A 16,706-nucleotide genomic window follows, 5' to 3' on the forward strand; every position below is an offset into this window, starting at 1 on the left:
ATGGAACTACACCGTGGTTCAAAAGCAGCTTCCACAGATTGCAACAGCGACTGCCCAACTGTACTGAAACAGCCAGGGCAAGAAGTCCTAAGGACTGGAGAAACAAAGGAGACTCAAAAGTCAAGTATGCTCCAGTCAGATAGCATCTGAATCTGGTGCTACGGGGAGAAAAACCACCTGCCGTCCTTCTAATACTTATTTTCTAGAGCTGGCCAACTTCATTCCTAAACAGGTTTCTTATTATAAGGCCAACTGGGATAGATACACAGAAAGTACTTTCTAAACAGTAAAATAGTCACATCAGATTTTATTATTATCAAAGAAAACGAGAAAATGTGTTCTCTCAGAGACAATGAGGTCTTTGTGTAATTTTAATTCATATAGCTCAGTCTCTGATCTATTAGGTTTCTTCAAGCTCGTTGCTATGAGACACAGTATGTGTTAAGTGGGGTCTGGGGGTTGGACCTTTATCATTCTTTTGCATGCTGTGTGTGTCCATCTTGCTTGATGGGAAGAATACCCATCCACTCACAGGAAAAAGAAACAGGAGTCAAGGAAAAAATAACAACAAGATGTATTTAAAAACAGTCTTCTCCAGTTGGCATCTTGAAATGGCTAACAATTATCTCTAACCCCTCATCTGGTTTCCTCTGCTCTTGCGTCCTCTGAGACGTTACTCCTTGAACCTAGGGCAGCAGCACCAGACATGATATCCCCAGAGGGAGAGGTATTAGTTAACCTTCTGCTGGTCATTCTTGTCTGAACACAATAGACAGATTCTTGAACCTCTTATTCATGACGATCATCAGGGAAAAAAAGATTAAGCCAAACTTGCATATTGAAAATAATGGAACACACACAAAAAACCCCTGCAGATAATAAATATCGCCGATCCACCTAGTTCAACCAAAGTCCAATTTCTTTTACTCCTAATAGCCTTGCAGTCCATTGTATACCTTCTGCACTGATCCTTGTTTGAGCAGCTGCTTGATGCCTGCAGAAAGAACGAGTGATCACATTAACAAAGATGTGACTTGCCCAGGGTTTGCAGGAGGCGTCATGGAGAGGCCCAATGGCTGGATGACAACCCCTGTTTTCAACTTCACATGTACACATCTCCAATATCTGATCACATGTGGACGTCAAAACATACACACGTGTGATCACTTGTTTCTTTCTCTCAAGGCCCACCCCCAAATCCCAAGAAGCTCCAGGAAAGAAGAACAGGCAAAACAAGGGAGCGGAGTCACTTCAGCTGATCTTCTGTTCCTTCTCCCTTGCTCTTTCACCAGTTTCACCCCTTTACCTGCTCTCCTACTATTTTAAATGCTTACACCAGCTGCCGTTTTCAATTAGCACAGAGAAGTTCGCCCCACCCACCCCAATTCTACATCTTGCCCTCCCTTTTGGTTTGATCTAGCTTTTTCACTGAGGTGCACAGCCTTTAGTGAACAGTGACAGGATGATTTCTTATCGCCTGTACACAGAAAGGCCTAAAGCTATCTATGTCTCATGCCTCCAAAGGGTTTTGCTATTGTTTCCATATATTCAACCCACACTCATGTGTACAAATATGTGTGAACAAACACACAGACAGACACTGACACACACACACACAGTACCTTCTTTTGCTTCCTCTGTCAGCTGTTCTTTTGGAAAATCTACATCAAAAGTGATTATCAAAGAGCCCTTGATGTTATTGTTGTCAAAGTTAGGAAGTCCTTCCCCTTTCTTCCATAGCTTGGCTCCTGGCCTGGTAATCTTGTCCCGGGAAATATGTACCTGGAAAGCAAAAGTGAACCAAGTGGAGTCGGATTAGCTCACCCTAAGTCCAGCCCACAACTTCTCCTGCGCACTGGTAACAAAGCTGATGCCACAGCTCAACAGAGAAGGGAGGACAGAGGGCAAGGAGAACCCTAGGCTGGCAAGCACAGAGAGATGCTGCTGCTGGATGTTCAGAGAAAGGAGAGACAGCGGCAGAGGACCAGAAAGGAGCCTGGTTCCAGATGACCTAAACCCACCACATGACCACAAAACTGGAAGCCTGGCTGTTTACCTTGTGACCATCCAAGTGAGTTATGTCCATCTCGAAGCCCACCAGAGCCTCAACTAGTGAGACTGTCACATTTGTGTACAGATCATCGCCTCTCCTCTCAAATATACGGTGCCTGAAATAGAAAAAGGCAAAACCACTCTAGTTTAAAGTGCTAGAAGAGTCTTGGGAAAAGATGAGCTGTTTCCTCCAAACAGTGAGCCTTAGGCATGCCTTGCATACAGCCTTATCTGAGATTAGAGTCACGTAAGTCACGCTGAGCTCAATTTCTAAGGTGTGCACAATCAGCAGAAGGAAACAAAGGCAAGGAAACTGCCAACCATTAGGTTACAGAAAAGAAAGACAATGCTTGGCTGAATTTCCCATGCAGTCCAGCAGATAAGGTGAGTAAGGGGACAGAGAGATCACTAAGTTCAAAGCCAGTCTGGGTGACAGACTGACATCTCTCAAGTGCGTCATCCACACCCTGTCAAAGATGTTAAGTTCTAGTTTCTCAGGGAAGTTGTGAAGGGACAAGGTATGCAAGAAGTCACAGGAAAGATCACCCAGCACAGAGTGCAGAGAGGGCAACTAGGGAAGGGGGACCATTTCTGTATAACCCAGTGGGAACAATAGTTTAGTCAAGCCTTAAACCCAGACCTATTGCTGGTTTCCAACTATAATAAGAGAGAATAATATATAAGAAAGCCCAGATCCTGGGCAAAAATCCTGGGAGTGTTTAAGCAGCACTCCACACTAGAGAGAAGAAGCCTATAAAAGCTGGATATTAAATGACTGGAAGGTCTTTTTTTATGGGAAACTATTACAGCTCTCCTTGGTTCCTATTGCAGACTGCCTCTCATTTTCAGCTCTTTTTATTTCTTGCTTTGTTGTTTAAGACAATACCTCGTGTATCCCAGGCTGGATGACTTTGACCTCCTGATCTGCTTCTTTCTATCACCCGAACACTGGTATTATATGTATCACCGAGTCTGGTTTATAAAGTGCCAGGGCCCAAACTCAGGGTTCTGTGCATGCTAGGCAAGTACTCTCCCAATGCCCAGCTCTTTTCAATTCTTACTGAGTCTTTCCTTCAATTCTTACTGAGTCTTTCCTAAGAAAATAACTGAGGATCAAGGTCAGGACCTCACCTCCTATTTTCATTATTATTACAGAGTTAGAAATAATTGCTGATGATTTAATAGGCCTAAAACAGAAGAAAAAGTGTAGACGCATCAACTCCATAATCACTCAAGTGAGAAGCAGGGCTGAGAGACACCTCTCCCAGCTGATACCTACTTGACAACTTTGATTCGGAACCGTAAGTCTCCAGGTTCTCCATCCACATGAGGCTCACCTGGTCGGAACAGTTCAAAGAAGACCAGAAGTTACACAAGCCAAACACGTATTTATGTGGCACTTCGAGTAACTTCTAAATCCACTGCCTCAGGCAATGGCTCTATCAAGTCTGTTTAGGAAGGCAACGGCTCCATTCCTCCCACATCCTGGGTAGCCATCAAGGTGTGGGACAAGGCAGAAGTGAGTTAAGATGATAAATACTGGTTATCTCACCTTCTCCAATAAAGGGGTACTCCATGCCATCTCTCACGCCAGGTTCTATTTCTACTTCTAGTGTTCGCTCTTCGTTCACTAGTCTGAGACAAAGGGAATTAAAAAGGGAGAAGGAAATAGTAACAAGACCCCAGATATAATCAGATTTACCACTGTACTGGGAGCCTTTTCCTGGACAGTCACACGATGTTGCTTGCCAAAGCTATCTGGGCCTGTTTAGGGCTTCAAGATGCCAACACTCAGGGCAGAGAGACTCTGCATCACACGAACATCAGGGTCTGCTCTCAGTGAGAGCGGGGGAGAAACAAACTCTGCAACATGTCGCTCAGAACTGAAAGGTACCGCCTCATAGCTTAGAGACCTCAGTGCTCTCTTCTTGTGGAACGTGGTGGGGGAGGGGACAGCCAGGTACAGACAATCAGAACATTCATGTGTCTCAAGAGACCCACAGAGGGCCTTTCACTTACTTGACATTGGGGCACTCATCACAGACCACCTCCTGGGTCATCTGGAAGCGCCCCGGCCCCAGCTGTGTGGTTCGCATCTCCTGCCGACAGTTGCATTTCCGTTTGCCAGGAGCCTGCCTGGCTACAGGCTTGTTTCTAACTACCTAAGAATGCAGAAAACGGCCTTTAGTTGCCTCAGTGGAGCAATGCTCTACACATCTGCCTTTTCTGCAAGCTACCCCTCACAGAGACTGACACTTCAAATCAAACTCCACACAAGAACAACGCAAACACATACTTAAACGACTCCAAGCTCAACACAAAGCTGTAGGAGTAGAGACGGGATGAGAAGAGACTCCAAAACAAGGTGAAGCACCAGCATTTCCACGACACACCTAGGGCTACTGAATTAAAGAGCTCATAGGATTACTGCGTTATTAAGAAATCTGAGTTTTGTAAAACATAACCCCCCAAAGAACAATCAAAGCATTCAAAATCTGCTGTGTGACTACCACCCGCTCTACAATTCATCTCTCCAAACCACCTTTCTGTTTTAGGCAACCCAGTCCAAAACCGATCCCCAGTGCTGTCACCACTCAGATACCAACATATACGAAGAGACAACAATCATCTCTGTGTAGATGACTGTTTTCAAACATCAATCCCTCTCAGTACAAACAAAAACAAGAAATGAAAAGATATATCTATATCTATGTAGATATAATGATATATAACATATCTGTATCTCCTCAATTACCTAGTGAGCTTGTGGCCCCGTGGCCAGCCTGGACTGTGTAATACTTTGCGCACCACCCCCTCCACCCAAAAAAAAAAACCCCAAAACCAAAAGGAACATATTTTGGGACTAGAGAGATGGTTCAGTGGCTAAAAGCACATATTGCTTTTGTAGAGGATTGAATTTGATTTCCAGCATCTATATCTGATGCCTTGAACATCTATACTTGTGTGCACATCGTACCACACAGACATACACAAAATTAAAAATAAAAAACTTTACAAAAGCTCTGCATTCTTGTATTTGTGTGACTGCATGGCATTGCATTCATGCAGCAAAGCAACACAAGCATTTGGAGAAGACTCGCCCCCCCACCCACAGCAGAGCTCAGACACCTCTAGGCGTGCACACATTCATCTAACCACAGCTCTACAGGCAGCTCTCATTCTTCTCATGAACAGTGAGGAACCGCAGCCATATGCTTAACTAAATGGCAGGGTTTGAAAGTATGCAGTCTAGCTGCAAAGTCCACTCCAAACTTTAAGGAACAATAAGCTCAGGTTAAAGAATACAAACTTTTACTAGAGAACATAGGACAACCTCCTCACTTTACAGCAGATTTCTAAAAGAAAAGACTCAAAAATTAACAAGGGCCAGAATTTTTCACATTAAAATGAGTACTTGTATTAATTAAAATAAATCTTAAATATCGTGTAAAGACAAGTTATATTATAAATGGGTAGATATATCTGTCTTACGGCTAACCAAAACAGTAGCAAGAATGAAGTGGTCTTAAGAGAAAGACAAACAGGGCACACGGCAAAGGAGCATTTCACAAGAGGAAACAAACAGGGCCAATAAAAGAGACTTATCCTAGCTGGTAATTAGGAAGCACAGACCAAAACCACAATGAGGTAACATCCCATATGGGTAGAGTGCCTGCCAACATGTGTGAAGTCTTAGGTTCAATTCCCACAGCTCCAGAACTGGGGGGCAGGGGAGCAAATCTACTGAGCCTCATAAATTGCCATGGCATGCCGAGTGTTGACACAATTTCAAACATCCTATGGCGTTTTCTCGTGATGCATGAACGTGTGCTAACACGATCCAGCTATTTTACACTTACCCATGTCAGAGACGTCCTTGCTTACGTGTAACTAGAATACATACAGGAATGCTTACGTATAGGACTCTTTGGGAGCTAAAGACCAAACAAAACCAAACAACCCTACGGATGGTCACCATGCGATTTTATTCAGCAGACTGACAGCTGCAAGCATGACTTATAGAAACAAGTCTGTCTCAAAAATGATGATATGCCATCTTTACAGACTCAAAGACAACAAAAATACACTGCTTAGGTTCATGTACGTGAATAAACCAGAATAGCAATGGTAAGGTTATCTCTGCGGTGAAGTAGGGGATGAGATGCGGAGCAGCTCACAGCAGGAAAGGCACGATGCTGTTTCACTGAGTTCTTGGGCTAGGTAATGAGTTCAGTCTGTGTTAGGAATTAGGATTATGATTAATTCAACTGTATGTCAGTCACAATTGTCCTCTAAAAGACAAAAAAGACATTAAAATCTCTGATTTTTGGTCAAAGGTGCAAGTTCTGAGCGTCAGTGTGAGCAGGTGTATTGTGAACTTACTTCCACAAAGTTTCCTGCGTACACTTCTTCTAAAGTAACTTCGAGATCGACGATGATGTCACTTCCTCTTGGGATGTTTCTGTCCTGCTGACGAGGGGTTCCTCCAAACATGAAGCCAAAATCTCCAAAGAAGCTGTAGATAGATGGCAAATTCATGAGGAAAAGAACTCAAATCCTATGTCTCACAATTACTTATTTTCTTCACACTGATAAAATACTGCTTCCTACCAGCACACTATATAAACAAACATTTTTAATATACTGGAGTCAAGTATCATAAAAATTTTAATTTACATAGTATCAGGTTGCCTCCCACTATAAAAACACAATATGATTCATACACAACAGCAATATAGGAACACACAGCATGTCAATGGATTCAATGTTGGCTCAATCAATGAAATAATCCATTTCAATACTGAAGAAATCCAGACATGACAGACTTAATGAAAAAGGACCTAATATAGATAATCCTATGCAATTTAAACTTTCTGGTTAGTTAAAATTTTGTTTTTTTGGTTTTTTTTTGGGGGTGGGGCGTGTCTCGGTGTAGTCCTGGACATCCCGGAACTTGCTTTGTAGACCAGGCTGGCCTCAAACTCAGAGATCCACCTGCTTCTACCTGGGATTAAAGGTGTGCACCATTACCAGGCCTAATTTAAGGAATTCTTTAATGCGATCCTAAGACATCTGAACATATTGTGTGTGTTCACTACATGTGCTCTTGAGAGACTGACCTGGACAAAGAAGCTACCACTCCGTACAAAAGCCTTGGGCACTTGTTTCAAGTTGGAAGCAAAGCCTCAGGACATTGTAATCCATAGTGAAAGGAAGTCCTGGCCTATACAAGGTCAGAATCAGTGTTTGGAGGTAATGAAAGGACTCCCAGCTGGAGTTGTCAGATGCCTGCACTCCGAACCCTTCAGCTGAAGAGAAAGGGCCGTGTAGAGGAGGGGAGTTTCTCCTTCTGACGTCTCCAGTATCGCTTCAGTGGTGGGGGAAGAGGCATTTCCCTGACAGGCTCAACAGATAACCATATGGAACTAATCTTACTTGAGGCACAGGTCCACAGAAGCCTTTGGAAATCTGAAGAGATGAAGGTTCACACCACACAAGCGCAGATGCAAGCACCTTTCTGTTTATAATCACAGAGTGAACTCTGGCTTAGATCTCCTGGTATAAAACGTCATGATGTATGGAGTCAAGTGTCAACATGAAGGGTCAGAGTGAGAAGTGTGTGTTAGCATTCCAGCATCCTCAGTTCCCAGGCAGCCAAGTGCGATAGGTCAAGAGACCCTACGACTTCCTTCTCTGATGGGGACTATCACAGCCACCCCTTTGCTGTCCATAGGATAAAACAGAGGCAACTCTGCTCTCTGCTTCCGAGAATAATTCATTTAGTGCCTAAATGAATGTCTCAGGATGTGATGTAATACTTTGCAAACGGGCAAACAACTTACTGTGAGAAGATGTCCCCATGGGAGCTCTGATGACCGTCTTTCAAGCCTTCTTCCCCATAAGTATCGTACTGTTTCCGTTTCTCACTGTCTGACAGAACCTGGGATACACAGAGTGGGGAAAGTGTCATGCTCCGTCAGTCAGTTAAGATACACTCATGTCTACAGCTGGTTTCCATCCTGACCCTGAGTTTCTCAATCCTTCCAGAGAGTGTGATTTTCATCATATGGTATTAAGGCATACTTAAAGTTGTTACCTTGTGTTTGTGTTAGAGTTTTGAGATAAGGTCTTCCTACTTGGCTAGGGCTGGTCTAGACTTCCAAATGTAGCCCTGGGTGGCCTCAAACTCATGCTCAACCTGCCTTAGCCTCCTGAGTAGAATCCTAGACATACAGTACCACAACTGACAGGCTGTTTTAACAGACTGAACTCTTGATGCCCTAGCTATTCCACATTGCCCAGTTCATGCTTTTAGCTTCAGTACTTTAGTGATTTAGTACTTTAAGAATGGTATTTAAGAAATGTGACTGTGAAGGTTGAGAAGGCACCAAGAAAGAGAGGAAATTACTATGCAGGTTAATTTTCTAGGCAATTCAATTTCAAGGCTAATAATTCTCACTAAATTGCAAGCTAGAATATAACTATGGCAGATTATCATGACTGATAGGTGCACTAAATTAGTAGTCTTAAAAACACTACCCACCCCTGTAACACACACTACACATTAGAAGACGGGTGTGTCAAGAAAACAGGCTCATAGGCCCTGAAGTAAAATCCATAGCTACATTTTTATGCTTCTTTTTTTCATGCTTTGGTATGCATACAAATCCATTTGTAAAAGAATGCTGTCTGTCTTAAAGTGTGAGTGTGTGTGTGTGTTTGCGTGCATGCGCATGTGGCATGTAACTTTGTGACATCTTCAGTTCAAGAAAATAGCTGTTGAGAAATACATTGTTGAGGAAATATTAATGACCATTACTCTATGTTTTTAGAGTAAATTTCACTGCCTGCTTAATGTTTGTGTGATCCAAAGAATGTAAGAAAAAATTTGTTTCTAAGCATGTAAAAATTTGCTTTCAACATGCAAGAAGAAAAAAATGTATATAGGGGATTGATTAAAAACTAAGTATAAAAATATATATGTACGAAATCCATTACTTTGTATGTCAATTTTAAAGAAGGCTAAAAAGACGGCTCAGCAGTTAATAGCATTTGGTGCTCTTATAGAGGACCTGGATTTAGTTCCCAGCACCCACATGGTAGCTCACACCCACCCATGACTCCAGTTCCAGGGGATTCAATGCCCTGTTATGATTTCCATGGACAACAGGCATGCACAAAGTATACCTACAGACGAGCAGGTACATTCACCCACATAATTTTCTCTTTAAAAGCTTATTAATTTAAAAAATAAAAAAGAGCGGAGTGCTGAATAGACGGATGGCTTAGTGGTTAAGAGCACACGCTGCTCTTGCAGAGGACCCAAGTTTGATTCCTAGCAGCCATGCTGGGTGGCTCACAACCACCTGTAACCACAACTCCAGGGCATCTGACGCCTCCGACCTCTGTGAGTATGTCCTGTACTCATACACATGCATACATGTATAAATAGTAAAATAACTGTTGAAAATAAAATACAGAAAAGTTCTTTTATTTTAGAAACCCGAAGCATAAACACACATACATACTTTTGAAATTTAAGAGCTTTCAATCTTCCTTTGGATGTGTGTAACCTCCTCACTATGTTGCTTAGTCCGGGTTTAATCCCAGAGCTCAAGCGATGCATTTAGCTCAGTTTGCAGGTAGCTAGAGTCATGGGTGCTTTCCACTATCCTCAGTCTACTTTAGAGGTGGGGTGAAGGGGAGTAGTTGACTAGCCAACTGCTATACAGACTCTCAACTAGCTAAAATACAATAATCAATCTTACCTCAGCAGAGCAAAAGAAAAAAAAAACCCTTTTTTTTTTTGCTAAAAAGTCTTTGAACTGTATGAATGTTCTGATTTGTGCATACTAATTTACCTGGGAGAAAGGCAAAAAGGTTTGAATGACACAAAGAAAAATGAAAACGTGAAACAATACCACAAAGGTAGTTAGGGTCAAATAAACCTCAATTTCATAAGTAAGATATGAATAGCCCGCTCAGTTATGGATAAAGAGCACTGCGGATTCATTATCAAGAGCAGAACATAAAGTCAGGCATCGTGAGGCCAGCCTGGTCTACACAGTCAGTTCCAGGATAGCCAGAGCTACATAGTAACACCTTATCTGTCTCTCTCTCTCTCTGTCCCCCCCATCTCCCGCACACACACACACAAGCACATGAGCACTGGAAAGCATTGAACAACAATAATAAAGAAGTGTAAATCTGGCTTTTCATGGAAGTATTTTTGAGTACTGGGTTCCTAACAAATAATAACACTATTCCTAGGAAACAGTTCAAAATGTGAAGTCTATTATCTCACAAGAAACAAAATGTTATGTGTCATTTTAGGGGCCACCAGCCCTCAGACTTACACATGGGCCCAGGTTAGGAATTTCTGTCAGAGGGGCTGGCAAGATGGTTCAGCCATTAAGAACCCTTGCTGCTCTTGCAGAGGACCCGAGTTTGGTTCCTGGCACCCCCACTAGGCAGCTCACAATCACCTGTGACTCCAGGTCCAGGAGATCTGATTCCTCTTCTAGCCTCTGTGGGTACTCACACACACCTAGCACATATACACACAAATAAAACAGGCCCTTAAAAAGGCGGGAGATGGGATCTATAGATAATGACTGCACTATCTGCTTTCAAACAGAAACGGCTGAGGGAGGGCTCTCTGTGTTCCCCCACACACACAGGTTTTGCTCCTCTTTGGTTTTCACGACTCACCTCATAAGCAGCACCCAGATCCTGAAATTTCTCCTGGGCTTGGGGATCATCAGGGTTCCGGTCAGGATGAAGCTGCAGGGCCAGTTTCCTGTAGGCCTTTTTGATGTCCTTTATGGAGGCGCTTCGAGGCACCCCCAAGATCTTGTAGAAATCTCGCCTGAGAGGATGTGTAGATGAGACTTCATTAGAGAGTTCCGCATGACATTTTAAATTTACTTCTTTATTCTCCGACAACTTCGTGTGTGCATATAATGTCCTCTAGTCATTCTCACACTACTGTCTAACCCTCTCACCCCTCACTCACACTGAAACTCCCTTCTTCCCAATAAGCCCCCTTTCCTATTCTCATATGTTTTATTTTTTGTTTGTTTTTTGCCCACTGAGTTTGGTCAGGGAGACTTATATAAGTGTGGGCAAGGAAGTATTTACTGGAGCCTGGACAACTACAAGCAACTGCATCCCTAAGGAAAAATGACTCTCCCTCACCCAGCAACCATTAACTGTCAATAGCTCTTTCCTCGGGGAGGGAGGGATGAATCGTTTTTTGCTTGTTTTAAAATTTGTTTGTCTGAGTCATCTCTCTAGCTCTATAATAAATTAAAAACATATGAATATGTATGTGTGCCTGTCTGTCTATATGTGCTTGTAGAATGCAGAACCTTCGCAGTTGTGAGCTGCCTGATGTGGGTGCTGGGAACTGGACCCCAGTCCTCTGTAAGAACAGCAAGTGCTCTCAATCACTGAATTACCTTTCTAGCCTCAGGATGTATTATATTTTTAAAAATGGGAAGTACTTTTTTCTTTTTTTGCGCTTAATGGCTCCACACAAGTAATTAGAGCTAAAACCCAAACAATCAAATTAATTCTCTCTTTACTCCCTACATTGGCTTCAAATGATTTTTTAAGGATTTAATTATGAGCACATGCATGTGTTTGTGTGTGGGTATGAGTGCAGGTACCCCAGGAGTTGAGAAAAGCTGGATCCCCTGGATCTGGAGTTACAGGTGGTTGTGAACCAGCACGTGGGTGCTAGGGTCCTCTGCAAGAGCAGCAAGTGCCCTTAACTGCTGAGCCATCTCTCCAGATCCACCCCAGTGACTTCTGACTGTTTCCAAAAGTCAAATAACTTCAAAAGAGAGTTATCTTTTTACTCACAAAGATTGTATCACATAAATGTCCCGGCAGTAGCACTTTGTGAACATTAAAGATGGATTCACTGAAGGAGTTAAAATAAAGGGTAAGCAAAGTTTAAATAGTAATTTTGAAGGAAGAATAGCACTACACTGTATGTGAGAATTACAGCGCATTTTGCTGGGAAAAAATGCACTTTATATATTCATTGTGAGCAACTACACTAACTTGCTAAGATCAGGTCTTTGTGATACACAGCCTCTACAGTTCACAGGCAGGAGCCTCTATATCCTGGTAGTTAAGAGGATGCACATAGCATGAACTGGGACATAAAGTAGAGCACACAGCCAGGAGCTGCGCTGGGATCAGCCATAAAGGGTTCTCTGCAGGAAGTGTTAATGGAAAGCTAGAATAAGACTATAAAAGACATTCCAGGGAAGGGCCATATCCAGATTATCCCCGAATGAGCTGAACACATACGAATGCTCACACCATCTACTTTTTTGGACAGAATTTTAGCTATGAGAATTTATTATGAAAACATTACTTTAATAAGGAGCTAGGAAAGTTACAGAATAGATATTAACATAGTATGGATGGCAATCTTCAAATGTATAGGGAAAATGAATAATGTATTGTATGGTGTAGCTCAGTCAGTAGAGTGGTTGCCTCTAATTTCTGAAGCCCTGAATTCATGATGGCACACACCTACAGTCCAGGTATTCAGGATGCTGTGCTTAGTTTATACTCTGAGTCACACTGTTTGAAAAGTCATTTGGTATTTTAATCATTCTGTCAGGGTTTGGGTTGGTTTTGATAGACAGAGTTTCAAGACTTTGAACTTACTATGTACCTGAGGTCAGTCTTGAACTCCTGACCCTCCTGCCTCTACCTCATAAATGCTGAGTTTATAGGCATATGAACCATGTCCAGCCCAACTATATCATTTTTTTTTGTTTGTTTTTTTTGTTTTTCAAGACAGGGTTTCTCTGTGGTTTTGGAGCCTGTCCTGGAACTAGCTCTTGTAGACCAGGCTGGTCTCGAACTCACCGCCCGGCTTCAACTATATCATTTTGTTTTGTTTCTCAAGACAAGATTTCTCTGAAGCCTTGGCTGTCCTGGAACTCACTCTGTAGACCAGGCTGGCCTCAGACTCACAGAGCTCTGCCTGCCTCTGCCTCCTGAGTGCTGGGATAAAGGCGTGCCCACCCAGCCCAGCTCAACTATATCATTTTTAAAACTTATCACTCACAGGAAGTCCCTACCTAATCTGTAAACTCTTGACATCTCATGAGAAAGGAAGCAGTTATTTAATAATGAAAAGGATAACTATGGAGAGTGAGGCTTACTTAAGTAATATTCTTAAGAATATGCTTATGTAGAAGGGTGGATTAAACAAAAATAAGGATGTTTTTTTTTTTGTTTTTTTTTTCTTTTTTTTTTTTTTTCCGAGACAAGGTTTCTCTGTGGTTTTGGAGCCTGTCCTGGAACTAGCTCTTGTAGACCAGGCTGGTCTCGAACTCACAGAGATCCGCCTGCCTCTGCCTCCCGAGTGCTGGGATTAAAGGCGTGCGCCACCACCGCCCAGCTAAATAAGGATGTTTTAAAAACTATGGAAAGCCACTACTTTGTTAGCTAATTCAAAAAACATATAAAATGCTCTCCAACCATTATCTTAAAGTTCTTACGGGGAGCTGAATTCAGTTTTCAGCACCCATGATGGGTGACTGACACCCACCTTTAACTTCAGCTCTGGGGAATACAAAACCCTTTTCTTGCTTCCATGGGCACCTGCACTTACATGTCCATACCCGCACAAAGACACAAATGTACATGTACTTAAAAATAAAATCTTAGTGAGAGAAAGACAGATGGATACACAAACACAGAGACAGGATTCTGAACATAGATACCCTGCACGAGTGGATGACCTTTCCCTTAGAAGGCATGGATTATGAGGTGAAAATCTCAGCGCCCCCTGAACAAGAGGCTGTCGCCACTGTCCTTCGTTGTCCATCATAAGTCGATGGAAGCCTCTATTGCTGATGACACACACACACTTTGGTTACAGGATACAGAGAAATCAAGTTGGAGATGACATGAGAACTTCCTGCCTCCTGGCCAGCTTTCACAGCGCCAGGTTACATAGGCTGTGTGAGGAGAAAAATTACTAATATTGGCCAAAAAGGCCTGATGTACCCGCATCTGGTGCAATAGTGATGCAAAGATTAGAGGGCTAACCTACTGCTTTCTGATTGGATTTGAGGCCTGCTCCACAGAAGGGAATTTCTATCTAGTATTGTAAAGCTGTTTGAAAGCCCATGGCTGGGGCGGTCATAGGCCCTGGAGTAGGGGAGACCTAGTACTGCTATTTTGTTAAATAGACATGTGATTTTTAGGTTATACCTGCAATATAATTATATCTTGTAACTGTTTAGGCTATGGCTATAGATAGATTCACACACTCTGAGCCTTGGTCATAGAGGCATCTTTTTATAGGCGGCAGTAGTTAGTGCATTGAGATTGGTCCAAGTGTGGAGAAGAGGTAAGTGACTGCTAAGTGCTTGGTTTTAAATGGAACATCTATTTCAACCTTCCCTGCCTCTCCCCAAATCCCCAAGGTTCAGGGAACACCATGGGAGGTGGGGCAGAAAGAACGTAAAAGCAGGGGAAGGGGAGGAACGCTGTCAAATTCTGTCTTCTGGAAATGGTACTCACGGTCTCACTCTAGTTATGGCTGCCCAAACTAGACCTTCACAAAGAACACCCCAACACCATCAGTCCCCATCCCAGCAGCCACATCCGCTAAGTGGGCTCAGTGAGTTACGTGAAGGTGGGAAGGGGGCATGCTGGTGTGTGCCCAGGGGGAGTGTGGGTGGGGAATTGTGGGTAGGTATGATTACATTGTGCGTGTATGAAGTTGTCAGGGAATAAGTAAGAGGGAAGAGGTTAAATGTCAGCTCAATAAAATGGCTGGTATAGCTCAGTGCCAACATTCTACTCCCCAGAGGCTACTTTATGAGTGACTGGAGTTTAAAGCTATAGAATTTAAAAATATTAGTATTTGCCAGGAATAGTCACTCATGCCTGGAATCCCGGTACATGGGAAGCGGAGGCTGAAGGAGCACGAAGGAGTTCAAGGTTCCCCTTAGCTACACACTGAGCTGGAGATCAACACACCTCAACTCCCAACTGCAACACTCTATGCTGATGTTTTGCTAAATGCTTTGGGCACTCATGGTTTAATCAAACTAAGGGAAAACAATACAGTCTATGTAAGAAATGCTAACTTTTAGAAATTTAAAATATTTCACAAGGTAAAAAAATGACAAAATGTAGGCACATATGCAAAGGGCAAAGAGCATAAAAAAAACAACTTTAAAAGCTATTGGAGGTAATGCAACAACCTACAGACTGTCAGAATCTGACACCTGCTAGTTTCTGGTGTGTTATTTTTGTGGTTTCTTATTTATTTGAGATAGGGTGTGATGTAGGTGAGGCAAGCCTGGAACTCACTCCTTAGATGACCTTGAAGTCTGATCCACCTGTTTCCACCCGCCAAAAGCTGGGACTAAGGGTGCAGGCGCTCTAGAACTCAAGTCTGGCATAGCTCCTGTGTCATCGGAACTCTGGGGTCGTGCATTTTAGATGCTGGGAGAACCTCAAAGTCTGCTCTTTTTCCCTGAAGGGAGGTACAATGTTTTGCCTGGTTTCAGAACATCGATAAAGTTCCTTCAAACTTGTATGATTTCTAAGAGTGGCCTAAGGCTAGGCTCCCAGTTTCTACTACCTGCTAGTGAACTGCACTTCCCACTAGTACCATCCAGCTCAAGAAGGAACCGTGGAGAGACAGGGACCCCAGATGACAGTTCAGGTTCGCTAAGCCCAAGAAGGTGGGAAGCACGAAGGTTCCCTAAAGGGTGTTGTGGCTCCCTCAAACCAATTTCCTTCAGTCCGAGGTTGGCTTCCCTACCTGCATCTGACTTGGCATCAAGGCCCACCCACTTTAGTGTCCGCCCCTCGGACGCTGGTTGCAAGCTTGGTATCCCACGGTCCCACCTTCGACTTCAGCAAATCCATGTCCATAACCTCAACTCCGGCTTGGCACTCACTACCTTCATTTCCATCAGGAGCCCGGTCCCTTCCTCAGAGTTCCGTGTCCCTACTTCTGCTCACAGCCACTTAACTCCCTCCAATGCCCAAACCAACTGCAACCAACTCCCGCTCTTCTGGGAAATCTGGCTCCGCAGGGCCAGCCTGGCCCACACGACCCCTCCGTCCCTCGGTCCAGCTCACTGCCCCCTCCTCGCTGCCACCCGCGTCCTTCTCAGCAAAGGCCGCCCCTCGGGCCCCGTGCCGCGCGGAGCCCCGTCCTCACCCGGCCATCACAGCACCGATGAGGTACAGCAGCAACAGGCAGAAGGTGCTCAGGTTCTGCGGGGCCATGGTGTCGCCTGGTCCCGCACTCTCGGCCTCCCGTGCCGCTGCGTGCACTGACCAGCCCTTCCGGCCCAGACAGGCCGCCTCACGCCGGGGTCTCTCGCCGGGCCGCCGAGACAGCTAGCGCGCCCCCTCTTCAGCTGCCACTTTCCGGGAGCCCCCAGAGCCGGCGAGCAGCCAGGCGTGGGCCAATCGCCGTCGGGGACATCACACGCGGCCGCCACTCCGCAGCCAATCAGCGCGGTACACTTCACCTCCGAGGCGGCGGGGGCAGCCAGTCAGACAACGGAACTGTGGCCGCGGTCTCCGGCCAATGGGAAGAGGAGACGTCAGAGGTTCGCGCCGCCCGGAAGCGCCTGCGACTCGGAGAG

The 16,706-nt window shown here is 44.1% G+C and overlaps 1 protein-coding gene across 1 annotated transcript; it reads right to left on the bottom strand.

Annotated features, from left to right (window-relative positions):
• Positions 1-290: 290 nt before the first annotated feature.
• Dnajb11 (DnaJ heat shock protein family (Hsp40) member B11) lies at positions 291-16,534 on the bottom strand. The gene is made up of 10 exons (XM_057766030.1): positions 16,274-16,534; positions 10,765-10,921; positions 7,896-7,993; positions 6,436-6,568; positions 4,072-4,214; positions 3,605-3,687; positions 3,332-3,389; positions 2,057-2,168; positions 1,623-1,782; positions 291-994 (listed from the first exon to the last, which is right to left on the bottom strand). Exons 1-10 carry the CDS (start codon positions 16,339-16,341, stop codon positions 930-932), a joined length of 1,077 nt encoding a protein of 358 aa, XP_057622013.1. The 5' UTR covers positions 16,342-16,534; the 3' UTR covers positions 291-929.
• Positions 16,535-16,706: the final 172 nt, after the last annotated feature.

The sequence above is a fragment of the Chionomys nivalis genome, chromosome 3, assembly GCF_950005125.1.
Source record: "Chionomys nivalis chromosome 3, mChiNiv1.1, whole genome shotgun sequence".
Taxonomy (NCBI): Eukaryota; Metazoa; Chordata; class Mammalia; order Rodentia; family Cricetidae; genus Chionomys; species Chionomys nivalis.